The 16,797-nt window shown below is 37.9% G+C and overlaps 1 protein-coding gene across 3 annotated transcripts in view; it reads right to left on the bottom strand.

Annotated features, from left to right (window-relative positions):
* Window positions 1-5,594: 5,594 nt before the first annotated feature.
* Window positions 5,595-16,797, bottom strand: part of KNDC1 (kinase non-catalytic C-lobe domain containing 1) — a 58,928-nt gene continuing 47,725 nt past the window's right edge. Inside the window, exons 18-30 of one of the 3 annotated variants that reach the window (XM_068139608.1) lie at window positions 16,546-16,639; window positions 16,307-16,404; window positions 15,556-15,767; window positions 14,131-14,244; window positions 13,125-13,272; window positions 12,684-12,863; window positions 11,401-11,616; window positions 10,891-10,973; window positions 9,548-9,698; window positions 9,031-9,153; window positions 8,868-8,927; window positions 8,069-8,226; window positions 5,595-7,794 (exon numbers count right to left, since the gene is read on the bottom strand). In XM_068139608.1, coding sequence (XP_067995709.1) covers window positions 7,563-7,794; window positions 8,069-8,226; window positions 8,868-8,927; window positions 9,031-9,153; window positions 9,548-9,698; window positions 10,891-10,973; window positions 11,401-11,616; window positions 12,684-12,863; window positions 13,125-13,272; window positions 14,131-14,244; window positions 15,556-15,767; window positions 16,307-16,404; window positions 16,546-16,639 — 1,869 coding nt within the window. In that variant the 3' untranslated portion in view covers window positions 5,595-7,562. Of the gene's footprint in view, window positions 7,795-8,068; window positions 8,227-8,867; window positions 8,928-9,030; window positions 9,154-9,547; window positions 9,699-10,890; window positions 10,974-11,400; window positions 11,617-12,683; window positions 12,864-13,124; window positions 13,273-14,130; window positions 14,245-15,555; window positions 15,768-16,306; window positions 16,405-16,545; window positions 16,640-16,797 lie in introns of those variants that run through there. The other 2 variants (XM_068139610.1, XM_068139611.1) reach the window with 2 other exon arrangements.

Raw genomic sequence — 16,797 nt, 5'->3', positions numbered from 1 at the left:
CGAAAGGGAGCAGCTGAACGTAAACAAACGTTTTAAAAATGGAATATAGAAAATTTCCACCATCTCGTGTTTGCCTGTTTCTCATGGGGAAATTTTAGGCAGACATCTGGAAGGCTGATCATTTTTCACAGTACCTTTGCTCCTAGTGCGGCTTGTACAGCTAGAAGGCTGCAAGGGTCTCTTGTGCCATCTCCTGGTAAAATGAAGACGTCACATCCAGAAAAGTGCTACACAAAGGAAGGGAAAAAGTTGCAGAAGCTTAGCTGAGGCAGTGATATAATCAGAGAATCATATAGGTTGCAAGAGACCTTTAAGATCATCAAAAGTCCAACTGTTAACTTGGCACTGACAAGTCCACAACTAACCCATTTCACTAAATACTTCCAAAGCATGGAGAAAACTCACTAACTACTACATTTTTTCACAGCAGTGTTTCACACATGCAGTCCTGCTCAATCTTGTCTATATAAATCTAATTCTTTCAGTCTTTGTTTATATTTTTAAAACATATTTTTATTACAGTCCCCTCTTTCATTTTGTCTGTATGCATATCAAGTGTAGTGCCTAAATGGTAAAGTATTCTTGCTGATGCTTCACTAGAGCCAAACAGAGCAAAATAATTGCCTTCTGTCATATATGGCTCTCTTGTAGTACACCTCAGGTCTCTTTCCATTTCCTGCCCTCTCCCCCCCCCCCCCCCCACTTTTCTCTTTGAAAACTGTACACAGGGATTCATTCCATTTGTGAGCTGAGATTTTTTTCTGAAGTTCTGTAGCTATTCTCAATTTCATATTTGTTCTTCAGAAATGTAAGACTTAGAGCTTAAACCATAAGCATGATTATTACAAGCTCTAATCTAGTATGTTTTGTGCTTTCCATCCCACCCTGCATTTCACTAGCAAAACCTCCAGACACAACTGGATTGAGACTATTAATACTGTATAGGATATGAGAAGACTTTGTTATGGCAACCCAGAATGGCTAACCTCCCTTGTCAGAGTGTGTAGAGTCCCAGGCACATCTTATCTTGTTACTGTACCCTGGGATAGTTTGCTTCTACCCATTCGAATACGTAGTGTCCCAAACATACCTTATCTTGTTCCCTGGGATAGTTCACTTCTTCCCATCCATGTTTGTAGAGTCCCAAGCCTGCTTTATCTCCTTGTTACAGTAAGCCAGGATAGTTTGCTGCATGGGTTCCAGGGTGAAGGCCAGCTGCTGATCTTGGAATCTGGACAACAGCACCTGCATTACATTTGTTTGCTGCTGAGCAAACAACAACATTCCTGAATGGTCTGTTAATCAGTACATGTTTTATTACTCAACCTTGTGGTACTTTCTCTTCAGCTTCACCCCTCAGCAGGGCTCCACTGCATCAGGCCCTCATTTGATTAGTGTCGAAGAAATGGATAATTAGGAGATACCTTGAGGAGGTATCAAGAGACGTCTCCCCCAGCATAAATGACTTCATTCTTTATCCTCCCTTTTTCACAAAAAATAACTCTTGTCTATGCTGTGCATCTGATTATCCTGGAACTTTGCACGTATGTAGAGCCCCACACAAACCAGAGCATGTAACTAAGGCTAATGAAAGCATGAAGTAGTATCAAATGCCTTACATTTGCACAACCTTGCATTTTTATGTAACAAGTCACTGACAGCCACACTGTGGTTATCCAAACAGAAGTGGATGTGCCATTTAGAAGTGGTTTTGGGTGGTTGTTTTTTTTTTTTTTTCCCTAGACACGTTCCACTAGCTTGTTTGCAAAAGTACACATTGAGTATTGGTTACTTAAGTGAATAGCTTACTCCAGTTACTGTTTATGAGCTTCACAAGATACTATAAATAAGTATCTATTTGCAGACATTTTATTTCTGAATCTGACTCTCAGGCTCACCCATGCCCAGTTAAGCTTTCCAAATTTTCTCTCTCTGATCATGGCAACTCAAATTGTCCAGTACCCTGGGCTCCTGAATTGCATTATGACAATTGAACTCTACCAGTTTAAAGCACAGTATGTATTTTAGTGTCTAAAACTAGCATGTATTTAATTCATGATGCCAAAATAAGAACACCACCAACATTAGCATTAGAGCGACAAATCAAATTAAATCATTTTACAGCTAAGACACTGGACAGATTTACAAGACAGTTACTAAATCCCTGCCTTTTAGGCAAATTACAAAAGCATCGTCATTTACATTAGACCCCAAATGAACAAACAGAATGATGCAAAGACCAGATCCTAGACTAGATTACTGCAATGGCCTGATGTAATATGGCAACTGCCAATTCCACTTGTATGTGAGACAATGAAATATCACTGAACAGGACACACATTACAATAATGCCAAGCTGAAGCTGCCCTGGCAATCTTTCAGGTCATTCATGAAGAACCTACACACAATAGCTAAAACACTGCAACTAAAGAGCTTCTGTCTGAAGAGCAGGACAAGAAGATTCTGCAAATCACAGTTTCTAGTCTATGGGGTTGCTTCCCCTCACTGGTAGATTTAAAACAGCCACATAAAAAAGTCCTTCAAACTTTTTGCTTCAGGATTTTTAAGTAGAGATTGGAGAGATGGAATAGTTCCTTCTCACCTGCAGTTTAGAGACTTAACAGAGCGCAAAACTGTAAGAAAACCCCCCCTCTGTGGAATTACTCACCGTGACTTACTGATTTATTGATTGTTAAAAAAAGTAAGAGATTTATTTGGAATAACCTTTTATCATGCACATTCTAGTGAAGGCAGTTAAAATGACTATTTGAAAATCCCCTACATCATAACTAAAAGAAGACCAAAAGAAAATAATTTATAGGTACTCCACAGATGACCCTAGGGTGACTCAGTTAAACTTGATTTTTGGGGCTTGAGTTTCCAAATACAGTTTGAACCTGAATTTCCTATGCTTTGAGACTCCTCCTAAAGATCAATATGCAGTTAAATGTGATTTTTTAGAAAGTATGTTTTGGGGAAAACCAACCAAACAAAAAAACCCAACCAAACAACCCCCCCATAAAACAAACAAAACCAAAGAACAGTCTGGAGTCAGAGTGTCTGGAGAGCAGCCAAGCAGAGAGGGACCTGGGGGTAGTGGTTGACAGTAGGCTGAACATGATCCTGCAGTGTGCCCAGGCAGCCAAGGCGGCCAATGGCATCCTGGCCTGCATCAGGAATAGAGAGGTCAGCAGGAGCAGGGAGGTCATTCTGCCCCTGTACTCAGCACTGGTTAGGCCACACCTTGAGCATTGCATTCAGTTCTGGGCCCCTCAGTTTAGGAAAGATACTGACTTGCTGGAATGTGTCCAGAGAAGGGCAACAAAGTTGGTGAGGGGTTTGGAGCACAAGCCCTATGAGGGGAGGCTGAGGGAGCTGGGGTTGCTTAGCCTGGAGAAGAGGAGGCTCAGGGGAGACCTTATTGCTCTCTACAACTACCTGAAGGGAGGTTGTAGGCAGGTAGGTGCTGGTCTCTTCTCCCAGGCAACCAGCACCAGAACAAGAGGACACAGTCTCAAGCTGCACCGGCGAGGTTTAGACTGGATGTTAGGAAGAAATTCTTCACAGAGAGTGATTGCCCATTGGAATTTGCTGCCCAGGGAGGTGGTGGAGTCACCATCATTGGAGGTGTTTAGGAGGAGACTTGATGCGGTGCTTGGTGCCATGGTTTAGTTGATTAGATGGTGTTGGATGATAGGTTAGACTTGATGATCTTGAAAGTCTCTTCCAACCTGGTTTATTCTATTCTAACAAAACCTAGATGGAAACATGGATCATAGCATGTAATTTAAATGAGGATATGTTCTGACTTGCATTAAAGCAAGTATGAAGGATAATATTTTATCTGCACTTTTCCACTTTTTGTAGAATCAAGGACTGAAATAATCAATCTGAAATAACCAACACTGAAAAACTGTTAGCTTCCTTCCTTTCAAAGTGCAGCTTATTAATTTACTATTTAGAAAATTGCAATCCTTTGAAAATCTCACAGAGTACTCACAAAAGTTATGAGTCTTAGCAATGCTTATGAAACCAGTCCAATATATAAAGAATGAATGTAGAAAACCATAAAAGCAAAGTTTAGAAGTGGTTGAGAAATTTCCAAGGACAGAAATTTGCTAGAGTCATGAGTCAGTGTTGATTCACAAAATATTTCCAAGCTTCTGGGCTTGGGTTCTGTGGAACAGTTCATATAACCCAACTGAATCTCCCTTGTTTGCTGGCAGGCTTCTGGAGGCACTGGAGCTGGAAACCTGCACTCAAATGCAGTTAGTGTAACTAGGACACAGTTCCCAGATCTCTAGCAGGAGAGCTGGAAACCCCAGGCATCCTGGGAACAGACACCTGCAAAGTGACATAGGAAGAACACCAATGCACAGAGCAACTGGAAATGCTCCCCAGGAGTACACTTCCTTTCAGAAGCCACATAGATCACTGTTTGAAAAATAAACAGTAAAACCAAAATGAGGGAAGCATGATAAAAATGAAGGACTAGGACAAATTGTGGCAATTTGGGCTTAAAGAACAAACTCATTTTTTCCCCATTTTAATTTGGTGTTGGAATGGAAACATGGGGCCAGACTGCACAGTCCCTCAGTTGTGCAATACAATTATTGATGTAGATAATTTTTTGCCAACTAGACACAACTGAACTTGCTTTTCTGATGTTTCATTCTGTATTTTCTTTTACAATGACATTCCCCACAAAGGGATAAAACTTTAGCCTAACCCTTCCTGCTCATCAAACAAAAATAAGTCATAGAGTTACACTCTAGACATAACTTTATTCTGAAATCTGTGTCATATAAGATGTGCATGCATCAGTGCTCACAGGCACAAGCAAACCAGTTTCTTTGTAAAAAAAGCGGCTCCTCCTCCGCCATAGCTATTTCCTTTATTATTGTTGTTTTGGGTTGGTGTCTAAATACAAAATCTTAAATATGTGATTGATGAGTAGAAGAGAAATAGAAATAGAAAAGAATTAACCAGGTTGGAAAAGTCCTTTGAGATCACTGAATCCAACCTATCATCCAACACCATCTAATCAACTAAACCATGGCACCAAGCAACCCATCCAGTCTCTTCTTAAACACCTCCAGTGATGGTGACTCCACCACCTCCCTGGGCAGCCCATACAAATGGAAGAAGTTCCTTCTGTGAAGAACTTCTTCCTAACATCCAGCCTAAACCTCCCCTGGTGCAGCTTGAGACTGTGTCCTCTTGTTCTGGTGCTGGTTGCCTGGGAGAAGAGACCAACCCCCATCTGGCTACAACCTCCCTTCAGGTAGTTGTAGAGAGCAATAAGGTCTCCTCTGACATTCCTCTTCTCCAGGCTAAAAACACTGCAAAGCAGTACCATAACTCCATATATGCTTTTAGAACAGTAAAAGGTCTAAGAGACCAAAGCACTATCCAGGAGATGACTTAAAAACTCTTGCATAGCACCATTTATCATCACAGAACAAAAATAATATTTTCTAGGTGTAGCTAGTTGCTTTAAATCTGCATAAAACTAAGAAATGCATGACACAATTATCATCAGTGAATGCAAAACACCAATGAGAAATAAATCCACCAAAATCCAGTCTGTCAGCTATATAAAATGCATTTATTAAGATCATGTGATCAGCAAGTTTTTGTGGAGTTCTTTACATTAGTAAAGCTTATGCTACTTGAACTTTTACTGTCTTTCAAAGGCAAGGCGTGGCATTAAGTAATTGGTAATTTTTAATCGAGGAAAAAAAAAACCCAAACAACTACTAGTAAACCAAATTATTTTAAATAAGTGCATATAGATCAAACAAGAAATATATGTCTGAAAAGAATCACTGTATTACATAAAGACAGGAGGTAAATACTAAATGTTTGCACATTTGGCAATTTTTAGATAAATAGGAACACCTTTTAATTCCTCAAGGGTATGTCAGAGTACTACAATTAATGGCATGCTAGGCCTACATATGAGAAATAAAAATAAATCATCTTAAAAGTAGAACAAATGCAAGAAAGTCCTCTTGAGGACTGAATTCTCCAGTTTTTAAACCAATAGGAACACAAAAGTTAGTCTGGCATTAATATATTACTATGAAAAAGTAACCAAGGTATTTAATGGCAAGTACAGACATACCTTGTGTTTGAAAAGGATGAGAAGCAGGTGGCCTGTAACGTACATATTGCTGTTACTGACAGGAGAAAAGAAACTTTCCTCTTATTGAAAAATCTACAGTTTAACATGTGCACATGCATTTCTATCAAATACCACAGCACAACTTGCAAACTACTAGTGATGTGCACGTTCCCATTTCTTCTATTATTGTCTCCCTCCATCATTAAAGTAAACCAAAACATTTACTTCACATCTGCTTGTTACATCTCTCAAAGGATTTAAATTTTTATTAGATTTTTTTTTTTTTAAATTAAAAAAAAAACACTCTAGCAAATCACTTGCAGGACAGAACTCATTTTAACTGTTTCTTGCACTTTCCCAGTTCTCTTCTGATACTCCTGTTGCTCCCTCTGGTAGAAACACTTCTAACTAATTTGTAGCCTTAACATTTTGGACCTGCCTAAATCTGAGCAGCTCAACAAACGTCCTAGCAATAGCATCACATTTCATTGCCATTTAGAAGGTCTTGTCAGTATAAGCTCTATAAACAGGCTAGGACCAAAAGTTGTACAAGTCAGAGATCCAAATTTCACACAGTTGTCTTCTATTTAACGCTGTTGGAGTATTGCAATCTTGGGAGCAAAAGCCATAACCAAATGTGTGCACACATATACAAACACAAACCGGCAAAGTAATTCTTGTGCTAAATACAGAAAAAGAAAAGCAATTTTGTATTTATTGTTTTACAAGGCCATGATAGAGGAAGTAGAGCAAAGAAGTGGTAAAACCTAGATCTTAATTTCATTTGGAAATAAGTTAGTCTAATGACATTAAAACCAAACCAACAACAACAAAAAAATTGCATCGTGGCATTCCTCTCCTTCCTTAGTATGCTTGAAGAAAAAGGTGGCCAATTGTTTAAGTTGACAATAGTTTTCATAACACACAACATAAAAGGAAGACACACCAACAGCCAAAGGAGAGCAGAGGACCTGTGTCCCTGAATTCTATGCACAATGGGACAGATATAAGAAAACTACGTTTATAAAAATATATTCCACATTTAATGAACTACACTTTGAACTCTCCCAGGCCAACTTTGCAACAGGAGGTGTAATAGTAACTTACTTAAATGGTATCTTTTAGATTTTTGTTTATGAGCTAATTTTTTTTTCCATGCTGAAGAACAGTGGAAAATTTAATCATCCTTTTCATCTATACAATCTCTTTACTTTTGTCTTTATTATTATTCCTTTTATCTGTCATCCAGTTGCTAGGGATTCAGATCTCACCACTCGGCATTTTATAAATCCATGTTCAATAATACCATAATTTCAACTTGAAACAGTATTGCAAGTTATTTAAGTATTTGCTTGGGAATTGGTCCAGAAGATGAAGTCAACTGAATCCAGTTTTACAGTCTACACTTGGAACAGAACAGATGAGATGTAGATAATTACTGAAATGTTGCCTTCATTCTGCGCAGTGCGTCCTGGATTTTTCGAGAATGTTTTTCTGCTGGTATCTGATGGAAGTTGGCACAGTTGTCAGCTGCCAAGGCAGAAATTTCTGCATCTTTAAAATGACTTATTCTTTGCCTGAGGTAAGACTGCAGCTTGAAATCTGGTGTATAGGTATAAGGATTCTCTTGAAATGCATGAACTTGGCTCACGACTTTTGCAATATTTCTTGAAAGAGAATATGGTAAAGATATTAGATTGTTTTGATGATTAAAAAACACCTGAACAAAAACCTGAACAAAATCCCTCAAAGCCCAGATCCCCAAACTTTAAAGGAAAATCAGAGGCATCAACATTCTCTTCTATAGATATGACCCTTTAGATGTCAAGATGACTGAAACCATTTTAGCTGCTGACTGTGAAATGTTGCATTGACTCTCATTTCCCCAGTAGAAAAGAACATTTTAGAAATTCAGGTGACATACATGAAGAAAACAATTACCTAAGTTTAGTCCACTTGTGAGCTCCATTTGTCATTGTGAATCCTCCAGTCTCAAGTTGCTGGACGTGCATAGCTAAAACATGGGCTGATGGAATTGTTGGATGCGTTTTGAATCTTTCTCCTTCCATTAAGCACAAACTGTCACTTTTTAAGAACACCTAGGTTAAAAATGCACACAGTCAAGTCTCGCTTTCAGTGTATCAGGGCAGGTTTTACAAGAAATCTTTCTCTCTGTGTGTTTAGCACTATGTATTTATTTGTCATGAATTTTAACTTCTGGCATTGACAACACTGAAGACAACATTATGAATCAATCTGTCAGCAAACACTTTAAAATACAGAAATAAGGAAGTGAACTCTAATCAAGACATACCTTTGTACCTAATTTTTAATTGTTCTCAATCAGAGCTAAAATGACATTTTTAGACATTTACTCTAGTAGAAGTTGGCTAGGTCAGTGACAGAATTCCTGTGATAAAATAAACATTTAAGATTTTTTTTAAAAGAGATTACAGCCACAAAGCTTCTGTAGAAATCATGGGGGGGGGGGAAGTGTCTAATGCCCCTGCTTGCTCTGAAATGTCTGCAATTTTTAGACAGGATGCATTTTTGGGAACTACTGAGATGAAAATTCATGTAAGTTCTCAGACTGAGAGTCAACAGCTTTAAATTGGATTAAAATTTCCATCATCATACAAAGTAATAATTAAGGCTTTCATCCTGCAGAGGCATCCGTTTAAGCAGATCTTGCATCTTGGCCCCAAAGAAGTATTTTTACATTACAGACTTTATACTATACCTCAACAGCCTTGAGTTCCTCCATGATTTCAGCTACTTTTGCAGGTAAAAATTTCCAGGCCTTATAATAAAAACAAAACATATTTTTGTTTCTCACATTAGTGTCCATATTGGAACAAGACTGTGTTAAGTAAAATAGTTACAGAAGAGAGTCCCAAACTTACTGGTAACTGTCGCACAATAAGATTTTCCAAGCCTGCTAGGATTTGCATTGCAGTAGCAAAATTTCTTTGTTCATAACAGCATTTTGCTATAAGAAGAAATTTTGATAACAAGCTCACCTGCAGCTGAAGAGAAAAAAAACAAAACACAAAATCTCCCTGAAATATATAGAGTAAATCTGCATAAAAGGAAGAAGAGAGATACATTTTCTTTTTGAATTTATCATCACTAGTAGTATTTTCCTCCCACACAAAGCTTCCTCTTTTCTGTCACTGAGGTGTCCCTGTTGAAGTCTGACATCTATTCTCCTCAGGCAACTTATTTCTTACATTCTATTAGGTTTTTGACATCTGCTGCTATAAAACATCCAAGACTCTCTTTGTGACAACAAACGAAATTAACTGCCCACTCATAGGTGCATTTCAGAGTATTTCTTGCAGCTTTGCTACATAGCAATTTATTATATACAGTGATAAGTAACACTTTCATAATAAATAATACAATAGAACAACGACAAACCTTAGATGTGTGACATGTTACAATTTCAGCAGCAACCCAGGTGCTGATACTGTCTGCATTTCTTAGTAACTGTAGAAGGTACTGATCTTGTATGCACTTAGACAGAAACAGATTACAGACTTGAAGTGAAACTGCCTCAGTAGAAACAGCTCTATGGAGACAATGAAAAAAAAAGACAAAAGTAATTCATGCTGACTTTGTATTTTAAAATCAAATCTTGACTGTGCAGATGCCAACTTTTAATAGTTTAAAATAATTTTGCAGTGCTTGCAGTTTTGATTTTATAATCTTTTACAAAGTACCTGGTGAGCTACATTACTTTTTCTTCCTTACGACTGCAAGACAAATAATATGCAATTACAAGACAGGCATATGCTGCATACATGCAGAATTTCTGTGCATAAAGACACCTTCACCATTTGTTACTGAATAAAACACTCCATCCAATCTGACACAAAATAATTGCCAGAAATCCAAACTCATTATAAACTGCAGCTGTTAAGAAATCAAGCCTGGCTCCTAGTGGCACAACACACCACTTTTTTCCCCGTGACTGAACTCTGAATCAGTATAAATCAGCTGAATTAGCTGCTGCCATTTAACAATCTGCAAAAGATGAGTTGCTTTAGATGTTCATTTCCCAGTCTTAGAACAGTCTACTCCATGTAGTGCAGTTAACAAGTATTAATTAAAAACTAGGTGAATCCACTGAGCATGTAAGAAGTAGACCATAAGCAAATAAAATTATGTCTGTGTGGCTGGAAACACTAATTACTGTTGGGCAAGTAATTTAAATAGGTTGGTAACCACTCTAATAACTGGTTATGTATCTGTGAATACTGATACTTCATCTACCTAACAGTACAAAATGAACACTGCACTGAGAAGCTGCAGTTCCCAACTGCACACAATTCTTAGCAACTTACTCTAGCTGACCTTGCTCAAGGCTGGGGTGGTTGGACCACACAATCTTGAGAGGAGGTTGTTTTCAACCTCATCCATTTTGTGATTCTGTAATTTTGGTAATTGAGATTTTATACAGATACAGACAGGTATTATCCAGCAGCCTCTTTCCGAAATCATTGCAATGTTTTTCATACAAAAAGAAAAACTCCTGACACAAGTCTTCAGAAATATTTTGGCCTGATCAATATACCATATACATACACATGTATAAAATCTCCTGGAATTAAAAAAAATAAAGAAAAGTACATACACAGACCAGTCTGTGGAAAAGAGATTAAATTCTTAAGATGTTTCTCTCTTCCTGGATGTATTAAAAGTAAGGCAGTAGGCTACTGCTCATTGACAGTATAGAAGGGCAGTTAAATCAAACAACTTACTTTTGGACAGCGACATATTTGTCTTTAACACCAAGTGCTCTTGAGTTTAGAAAGTGTACTGGATGACATTTATGAAACACTTCCTAAAAGAGAAAAAAAAAAAAAAAAGGAGAGAGAAAAAGGAAAAAAGAGCAAGATAAATGTGTTGTTAGATCCAGCAGCTCTTCTAAAATGCTCAGGGAAAAATGTGACAGCGGTTCCCTCTCCCCAGCACACCTTCAGCAAATTCATCAGGTATCACAGCCTAGGAAGAGAATCAGCCATTCTAAACTTTACTGTAGAAATTTCAAGGGAAAAGAAAAAAACAACCCAACCAACCAAAACAAACAAACAAAAAAACCAACCAACCAACCAAAACCCAAACAAATGAGACTATTTGAATTCAAAGTCTTAGGAAATAGTAAGAAATAAGCTTGAAACAGGTTTGGGAAATGGTAGAGAAAGGAGACTGAGTCTAAAGGAGTAACACAGACATTAATTGCACTTCCAAACAACCCTAGTCCTTTGTACCTGTTGCAGTAATGTCAGCTGACAACAAAGCTGTTGTGCACTGTATTCTATTAAGAGATATGGTCCCACTTCATCTGCTTTAGCAAACGAGACTGGGAATTCTTCTGTAAAACTGTTATAGCATGGCTTTGGCAAAACTGATGGACTAGTGTACAGTCGCTCTCTCTGATACTGTGCAATTGGTCCCATACCTTTGGAAAGTTTCCAGTTAAAGTTCTGTAGGAGAAAAAAACAAACAAACAAGTAAAGCTACAACTTCTCTAAACCAAACATTGTGTCTTCCCTCACTTTAACTTTCTGGAATGTTTTGTTACGGAAACACCCTTCAGCTAATCTTCAGAGTTAGCTCAGACACTAATTGGTTTATCCAACACTACTGTTCTAAGCTAATACAATGCAATATGCAGTTGATGAGTCTGAGCAGGAGGTTATCAGATCTCAATCAATGACTGAAACCTCTGTGGATTCAAGCTTTTTGCCATAAATAGTTTATATTCTTAAGCTTTATACTTTGTTTTTACTTCTCATTCCTTACTATTCCCTGGACTCTTTTTACTTAGAATCAAACAACCGTTTCCAAAGAAGTATTTATTTTTCCATTCTGTTCCCTTCTTCCACCTTCTGGTATCATTATGATGCAGTAACAACAAATGAAGTCTGTTTATTCTGCTTGCATGCACGGAATTCTGCGTCTTTATCAAGAGGCTGATTCAACTTGAGTATTATTGACACATTTTCCTTTTACATGTAGTTTTGGTCACTCTGTAGAGAGCAAAAGCCACAGTATGCTCCAGCTTCTGGGGTTACTTTTAACTAGGATACTATATGAAGCAGTAGATACAGACAAAAGTTCAGACAAGCTTTTACTATAGACTTTAAAGTTCTATCAGGAAACACCTCACTCTTCCCTGTCTTCCTATTAGTATAAATTTATAAACATATAGGCATAATAAAAAGTATTCATTTGATGAAAGGAAAAATGTTTCCTAGAAACTATGAATCACATGCTAGTATCAAACACGAAGAGTTCAGCTCCTCTTGAAATTCTCATTATCTGATCTATTATTCCTGAAAGTGCTGACAGGGTACAATTAAGGCTGAAGATGATTTCCACAGTTACAGGACTATTTAGGCCTTAGATACTTTCAAAAGAAAATGTAAAATGCAGGTACATAAATTTTACTAAATCAGGGTGTAGACCCTAAGCTGGATACTTTAGTTTTTGTCAGAAAATACTATATGGAAATGTGTTTCATATACTGCAGTGTGAAGAAAAAACATGCCTTTCTGCAAACATCTTCTGAGAGCTTTTTACATAGAGAATGTAACGTTTTTCTGTCCTCCTCGACCTCCTCTTCACATTTGCCCATGCTGGAGCTCTGCTGAGCATTACCACTTTTCTTGGCAGAAGCATCCTCAAGCAATGACAATATGTGCTCACCATAGCCATTTAATGGAGCAACCTGTAAATGCAAATTAGATTAATAGAATATTGAACTCAATTTCCCCTAAATTATAAGCAAGATATAACACAGCTCTAAGGTCCACATTGTCCAAGCCCAGATGTATTTAATATAGCTGTCACAGACAGTATTATATATTTTTCTTTCACTTCAGTTGTAATTGGGACAGTTATTACAATAGCCTTATATGTACCACAACTGATGTAAATTGATTTTTTTTTTATTCTTCTTCTTAAAGCTTCTACTGAAATTCTGACTTACCTTGGAAGAAATAAATTCTTTCAGGGTACACAAAAGATCAGCATTTGTTGCAAAATCTACACTGTAGCAGTCTTCAATCCAAGCCTGCAGGATGTAGAAACTGCGGTTACGTATTTTGGTAAGTGATGTGGAAGAATCCAGGTTTGCACTGGTGAGAAGAAAAAGGCATTTATTGCACCAAAATTGATATCCAATTCCAATTGAAAAATAACTGTTGAAAGAATCATGAGTATTATTTGGTACTGACTGTACTATCTGAAATTCTTCTGTTTCACGTCTCTAGAATCCAGGGTTCAATGGAAAGAAGGCTGAGGTTGTCCTTACAAGCCATCACTGAACAACTGGCACAAATATGACTCAGATTGCTTCAGAATTAAAAAATGATGCATGCAGTCTGTCAACTATAGCACTTGGTCCAGCTTAACTCTCACTTGTTAAGAAAGTCTTACAAAAACAATCATCGAATTAAAATTTAATTTACTGCTGTTCAGAAATACCTACTTAGCATTGGGGGGGGAGAGTCAATTGTGGTCTGATAGGATTTTTCAGGGGAAATTGAGACTCTTGGACATGTCCAGAGAAGGGCAATGAGGCTGGTGAGGGGCCTCAAGTGCAAGCCCTATGAGGAAAGGCTGAGGGAGCTGGGATTGTTTAGCCTGGAGAAGAGAAGGCTCAGGGAAGACCTTATTGATGTCTACAACTACCTGAAGGGAGGTTGTAGCCAGGAGGGGGTTGGTCTCTTTTCCCAGGCAACCAGCACCAGAACGAGCAGACATAGTCTCAAGCTGCACCAGGGGAAGTTTAGACTCAAGGAATGTGCTGCCCAGGGAGGTGGTGGAGTCACTATCCCTGGAGGTGTTCAAGAGGGGATTGGATGTGGCACTTGGTGCTATGGTCTAGTAGTCATGAGGTATTGGGTGAAAGGTTGGACTTGATGATCTTGGAGGTCTCTTCCAACCTTGTTGATTCTATGATTCTGTGATTCTATTCTATGAAATTACTCTACCTGGGTAAAGTGCTGCTGATCCTATCAAGAAGAAACTGCAAAAATTCTTCTTGTGTGCAGAAATAGCGAAAAGTGTAGAGAAACTGCTGCACGTAGCCTTCTAAAAATGCATTTCTGTGAAGCACAAGAAAAATTTCAGACAAGCAAGCACACAATTTCTGCTCACATTAGGAGAGTACAGCAAGAGAAAAAAAAAATCCTCGAAATATCAAGAATTAGTAGGGATTTTATATTCTTCTACATTATCTGTACATAAAGCCTCGACGACTTTATTTGTACACAACAAAGACTGCAACTGCCAACACTGTAAGCATACTTTGTTTAAAAAAAAAAAAAAAGAAAAAGAAAAAGCTTATCTACTTGTAATTTTGTAAAGAATCACTTTGACATTTCTATTATTATAAAAAGCCATACTCTAAATGGTATGGAAGGACATATTTAATTTTTTTTCTATCATCTCACTTTGTGCTCTAAATGGTATTTATTGTAACAACAGCATAAAAAGCATGTACTTCAAGTGAGAAAATACTTTCTGTAATTCTAATTAGAGCAGTAGTTGCTTTAACAACATCACACACTAAAGGTAAGTGTGCCTTACTTTTTCTTTATACACACACACACACTCTCAAGGTCTTAACACAGGTCAGTTGTCATGTCTCCTGATGGCTTACGGCTATCCATTAAAGTTTGGGTTTGATGAATGTGGAAACTGTGATTGCAAAATAATTTGTTTACTTTGTGCCAAACATTGACTACCAGGAAAAGCAGCACTCAGGACAAGAAAGTAGGTCTCAGAGTCGGGATGAGCTGGGAGAAGTAGCTAGGAAGAAGCTGCTCCAACCAGTCTGATGCAGACTCTCAGGCAGTTTCCATCTTTCATGCTATTATGACTCAGGTACCTTAAAACAACACTGCTCCCACCGTTATTGAGGGTTAAAGGACATCTTTGTCCCTATCATTTAAGCCCTGAGATAAGCCTCTATATTCATCTGTCCCAAGGTTTGAGGCAATATCTAAAACAGAACCTAGCTGTTTTCACATGCAGCCCATAATAATAAGAATTATCAAATTATATGTTCTGAAGAATTGTTATGCTGCTGGTAGTAACATAAAGCCTTGATTCCATGGCAACTATCAGAGCAAAGCCTCAAATAAGTAAAGGATTAAAAAAAGCTTAAAGTTATGAATGTTTCATTTATTATAAAATGATTTGAGTTTTGATTATTTCTTATCAAACTGTCCTCTGCCATTTCTGTGCCCATTTTCTGTAAATAAGTATTCACAGAAATAGCATTAAACTTAATACAAGAGAGGAGAACTTATGCCATGTTCAATAAATAGGATTTATCATGGCAAATATTCTTTGTGACTCGATAACGATGCATCAACCCACTCCCAATTCAAGATGTGCAAAATATACTATACCTAGAATATAAATGAGCCATTAAGCCAAGTGGTGTACCAGCCTGCAGAACTCTTATTCCATTTTCATGATTACATTGGTGTTTGTCTGTGTTATAGTACAGTAGCAATGATGACTCGTCCACAGGTGACACATCCGCAGTGTCAGCTCTCCCATTGTGAATAACTGCAGGCAGCACACAGGACTCCACACCCCACTGCTCTGCATACATGATCTGCTCAAGCCATCAAAAATGTAGGAAAATAAAGAGAAAAAAACACACAAAATGCAGTCAAATCATATTTCATGCCAATGCTTATTTCCTTTTTTAAATTATACTAGCAACAATGAATAGAATAGAATAGACCAGACCATGGCACCAAACGCCCCATCCAGTCTCCTCCTAAACACCTTCAGTGATGGTGACTCCACCACCTCCCTGGGCAGCCCATTCTAATGGCCAATCACTCTTTCTCTGAAGAGCTTCTTCCTAACATCCAGCCTAAATCTCCCCTGGGGCAGCTTGAGACTGTCCTCTTGCTCTATCAGTGGTTGCCTGGGAGAAGAGACCAGCCTCTGCCTGGCTACAACCTCCCTTCAGGTAGTTGTAGAGAGCAATAAGGTCTCCCCTAGTTTATTTTAATAATGTAGGGCCTACTTAGTTTTTCACTTCAACACAAAACATTTCAGATTTCCAGTATAGACTTGAGCAGCCAACTACTCTGATGCAGAATGAAATGACAATTCAAACAAGCAAAATAAAGTCTGACTTGCCTGCACGTATTTCTTCACCAGTTCAAGAAACTGAACTTTTGATTTCATCTCCTGTAGCTGTCCTCTCAGTTTGGGCAACATAGATTTAGTTTCAAGACCTTTAGATTTGAAACATACCGTGTAGCAACATCAATAATTCCAGTGTATAAAACAAACCAACCAACCAACAAACAAACCCCCTTAAATCTTAAAATACCTAAGGCACCCATTTAATTATTAGCAAGTTATTGTAATCTTACCTTTGCTGCCTCTGTCTTTCTGCAACAGTTTCTGGTAAAACTTTATGGTCTTTCTGTAATTTTTTGTCTCCATCATTAGCAATTGTTCTAGCTCCTATTTAAAGAGAAAAAGGATTCTGGTCAGAATGGTAAACACAAGGTCCTAGTAGGAAACTGAAGTTTTAGAAGGGAATTATTTCATATGAAAAACAAAAAAGAAAAGAGCATCCAAACAGACAAGAACATGACATCAACCAGGAAAAATTACCTCTC

This window comes from Melanerpes formicivorus, unplaced genomic scaffold (assembly GCF_026170545.1).
Source record: "Melanerpes formicivorus ecotype bairdi unplaced genomic scaffold, bMelFor1.0.p_v2 SCAF_6, whole genome shotgun sequence".
In the NCBI taxonomy this organism is placed as follows: Eukaryota; Metazoa; Chordata; class Aves; order Piciformes; family Picidae; genus Melanerpes; species Melanerpes formicivorus.
Note: the sequence above shows the minus strand (reverse complement) of the source record. Positions and strands in the feature narration are given on the sequence as shown.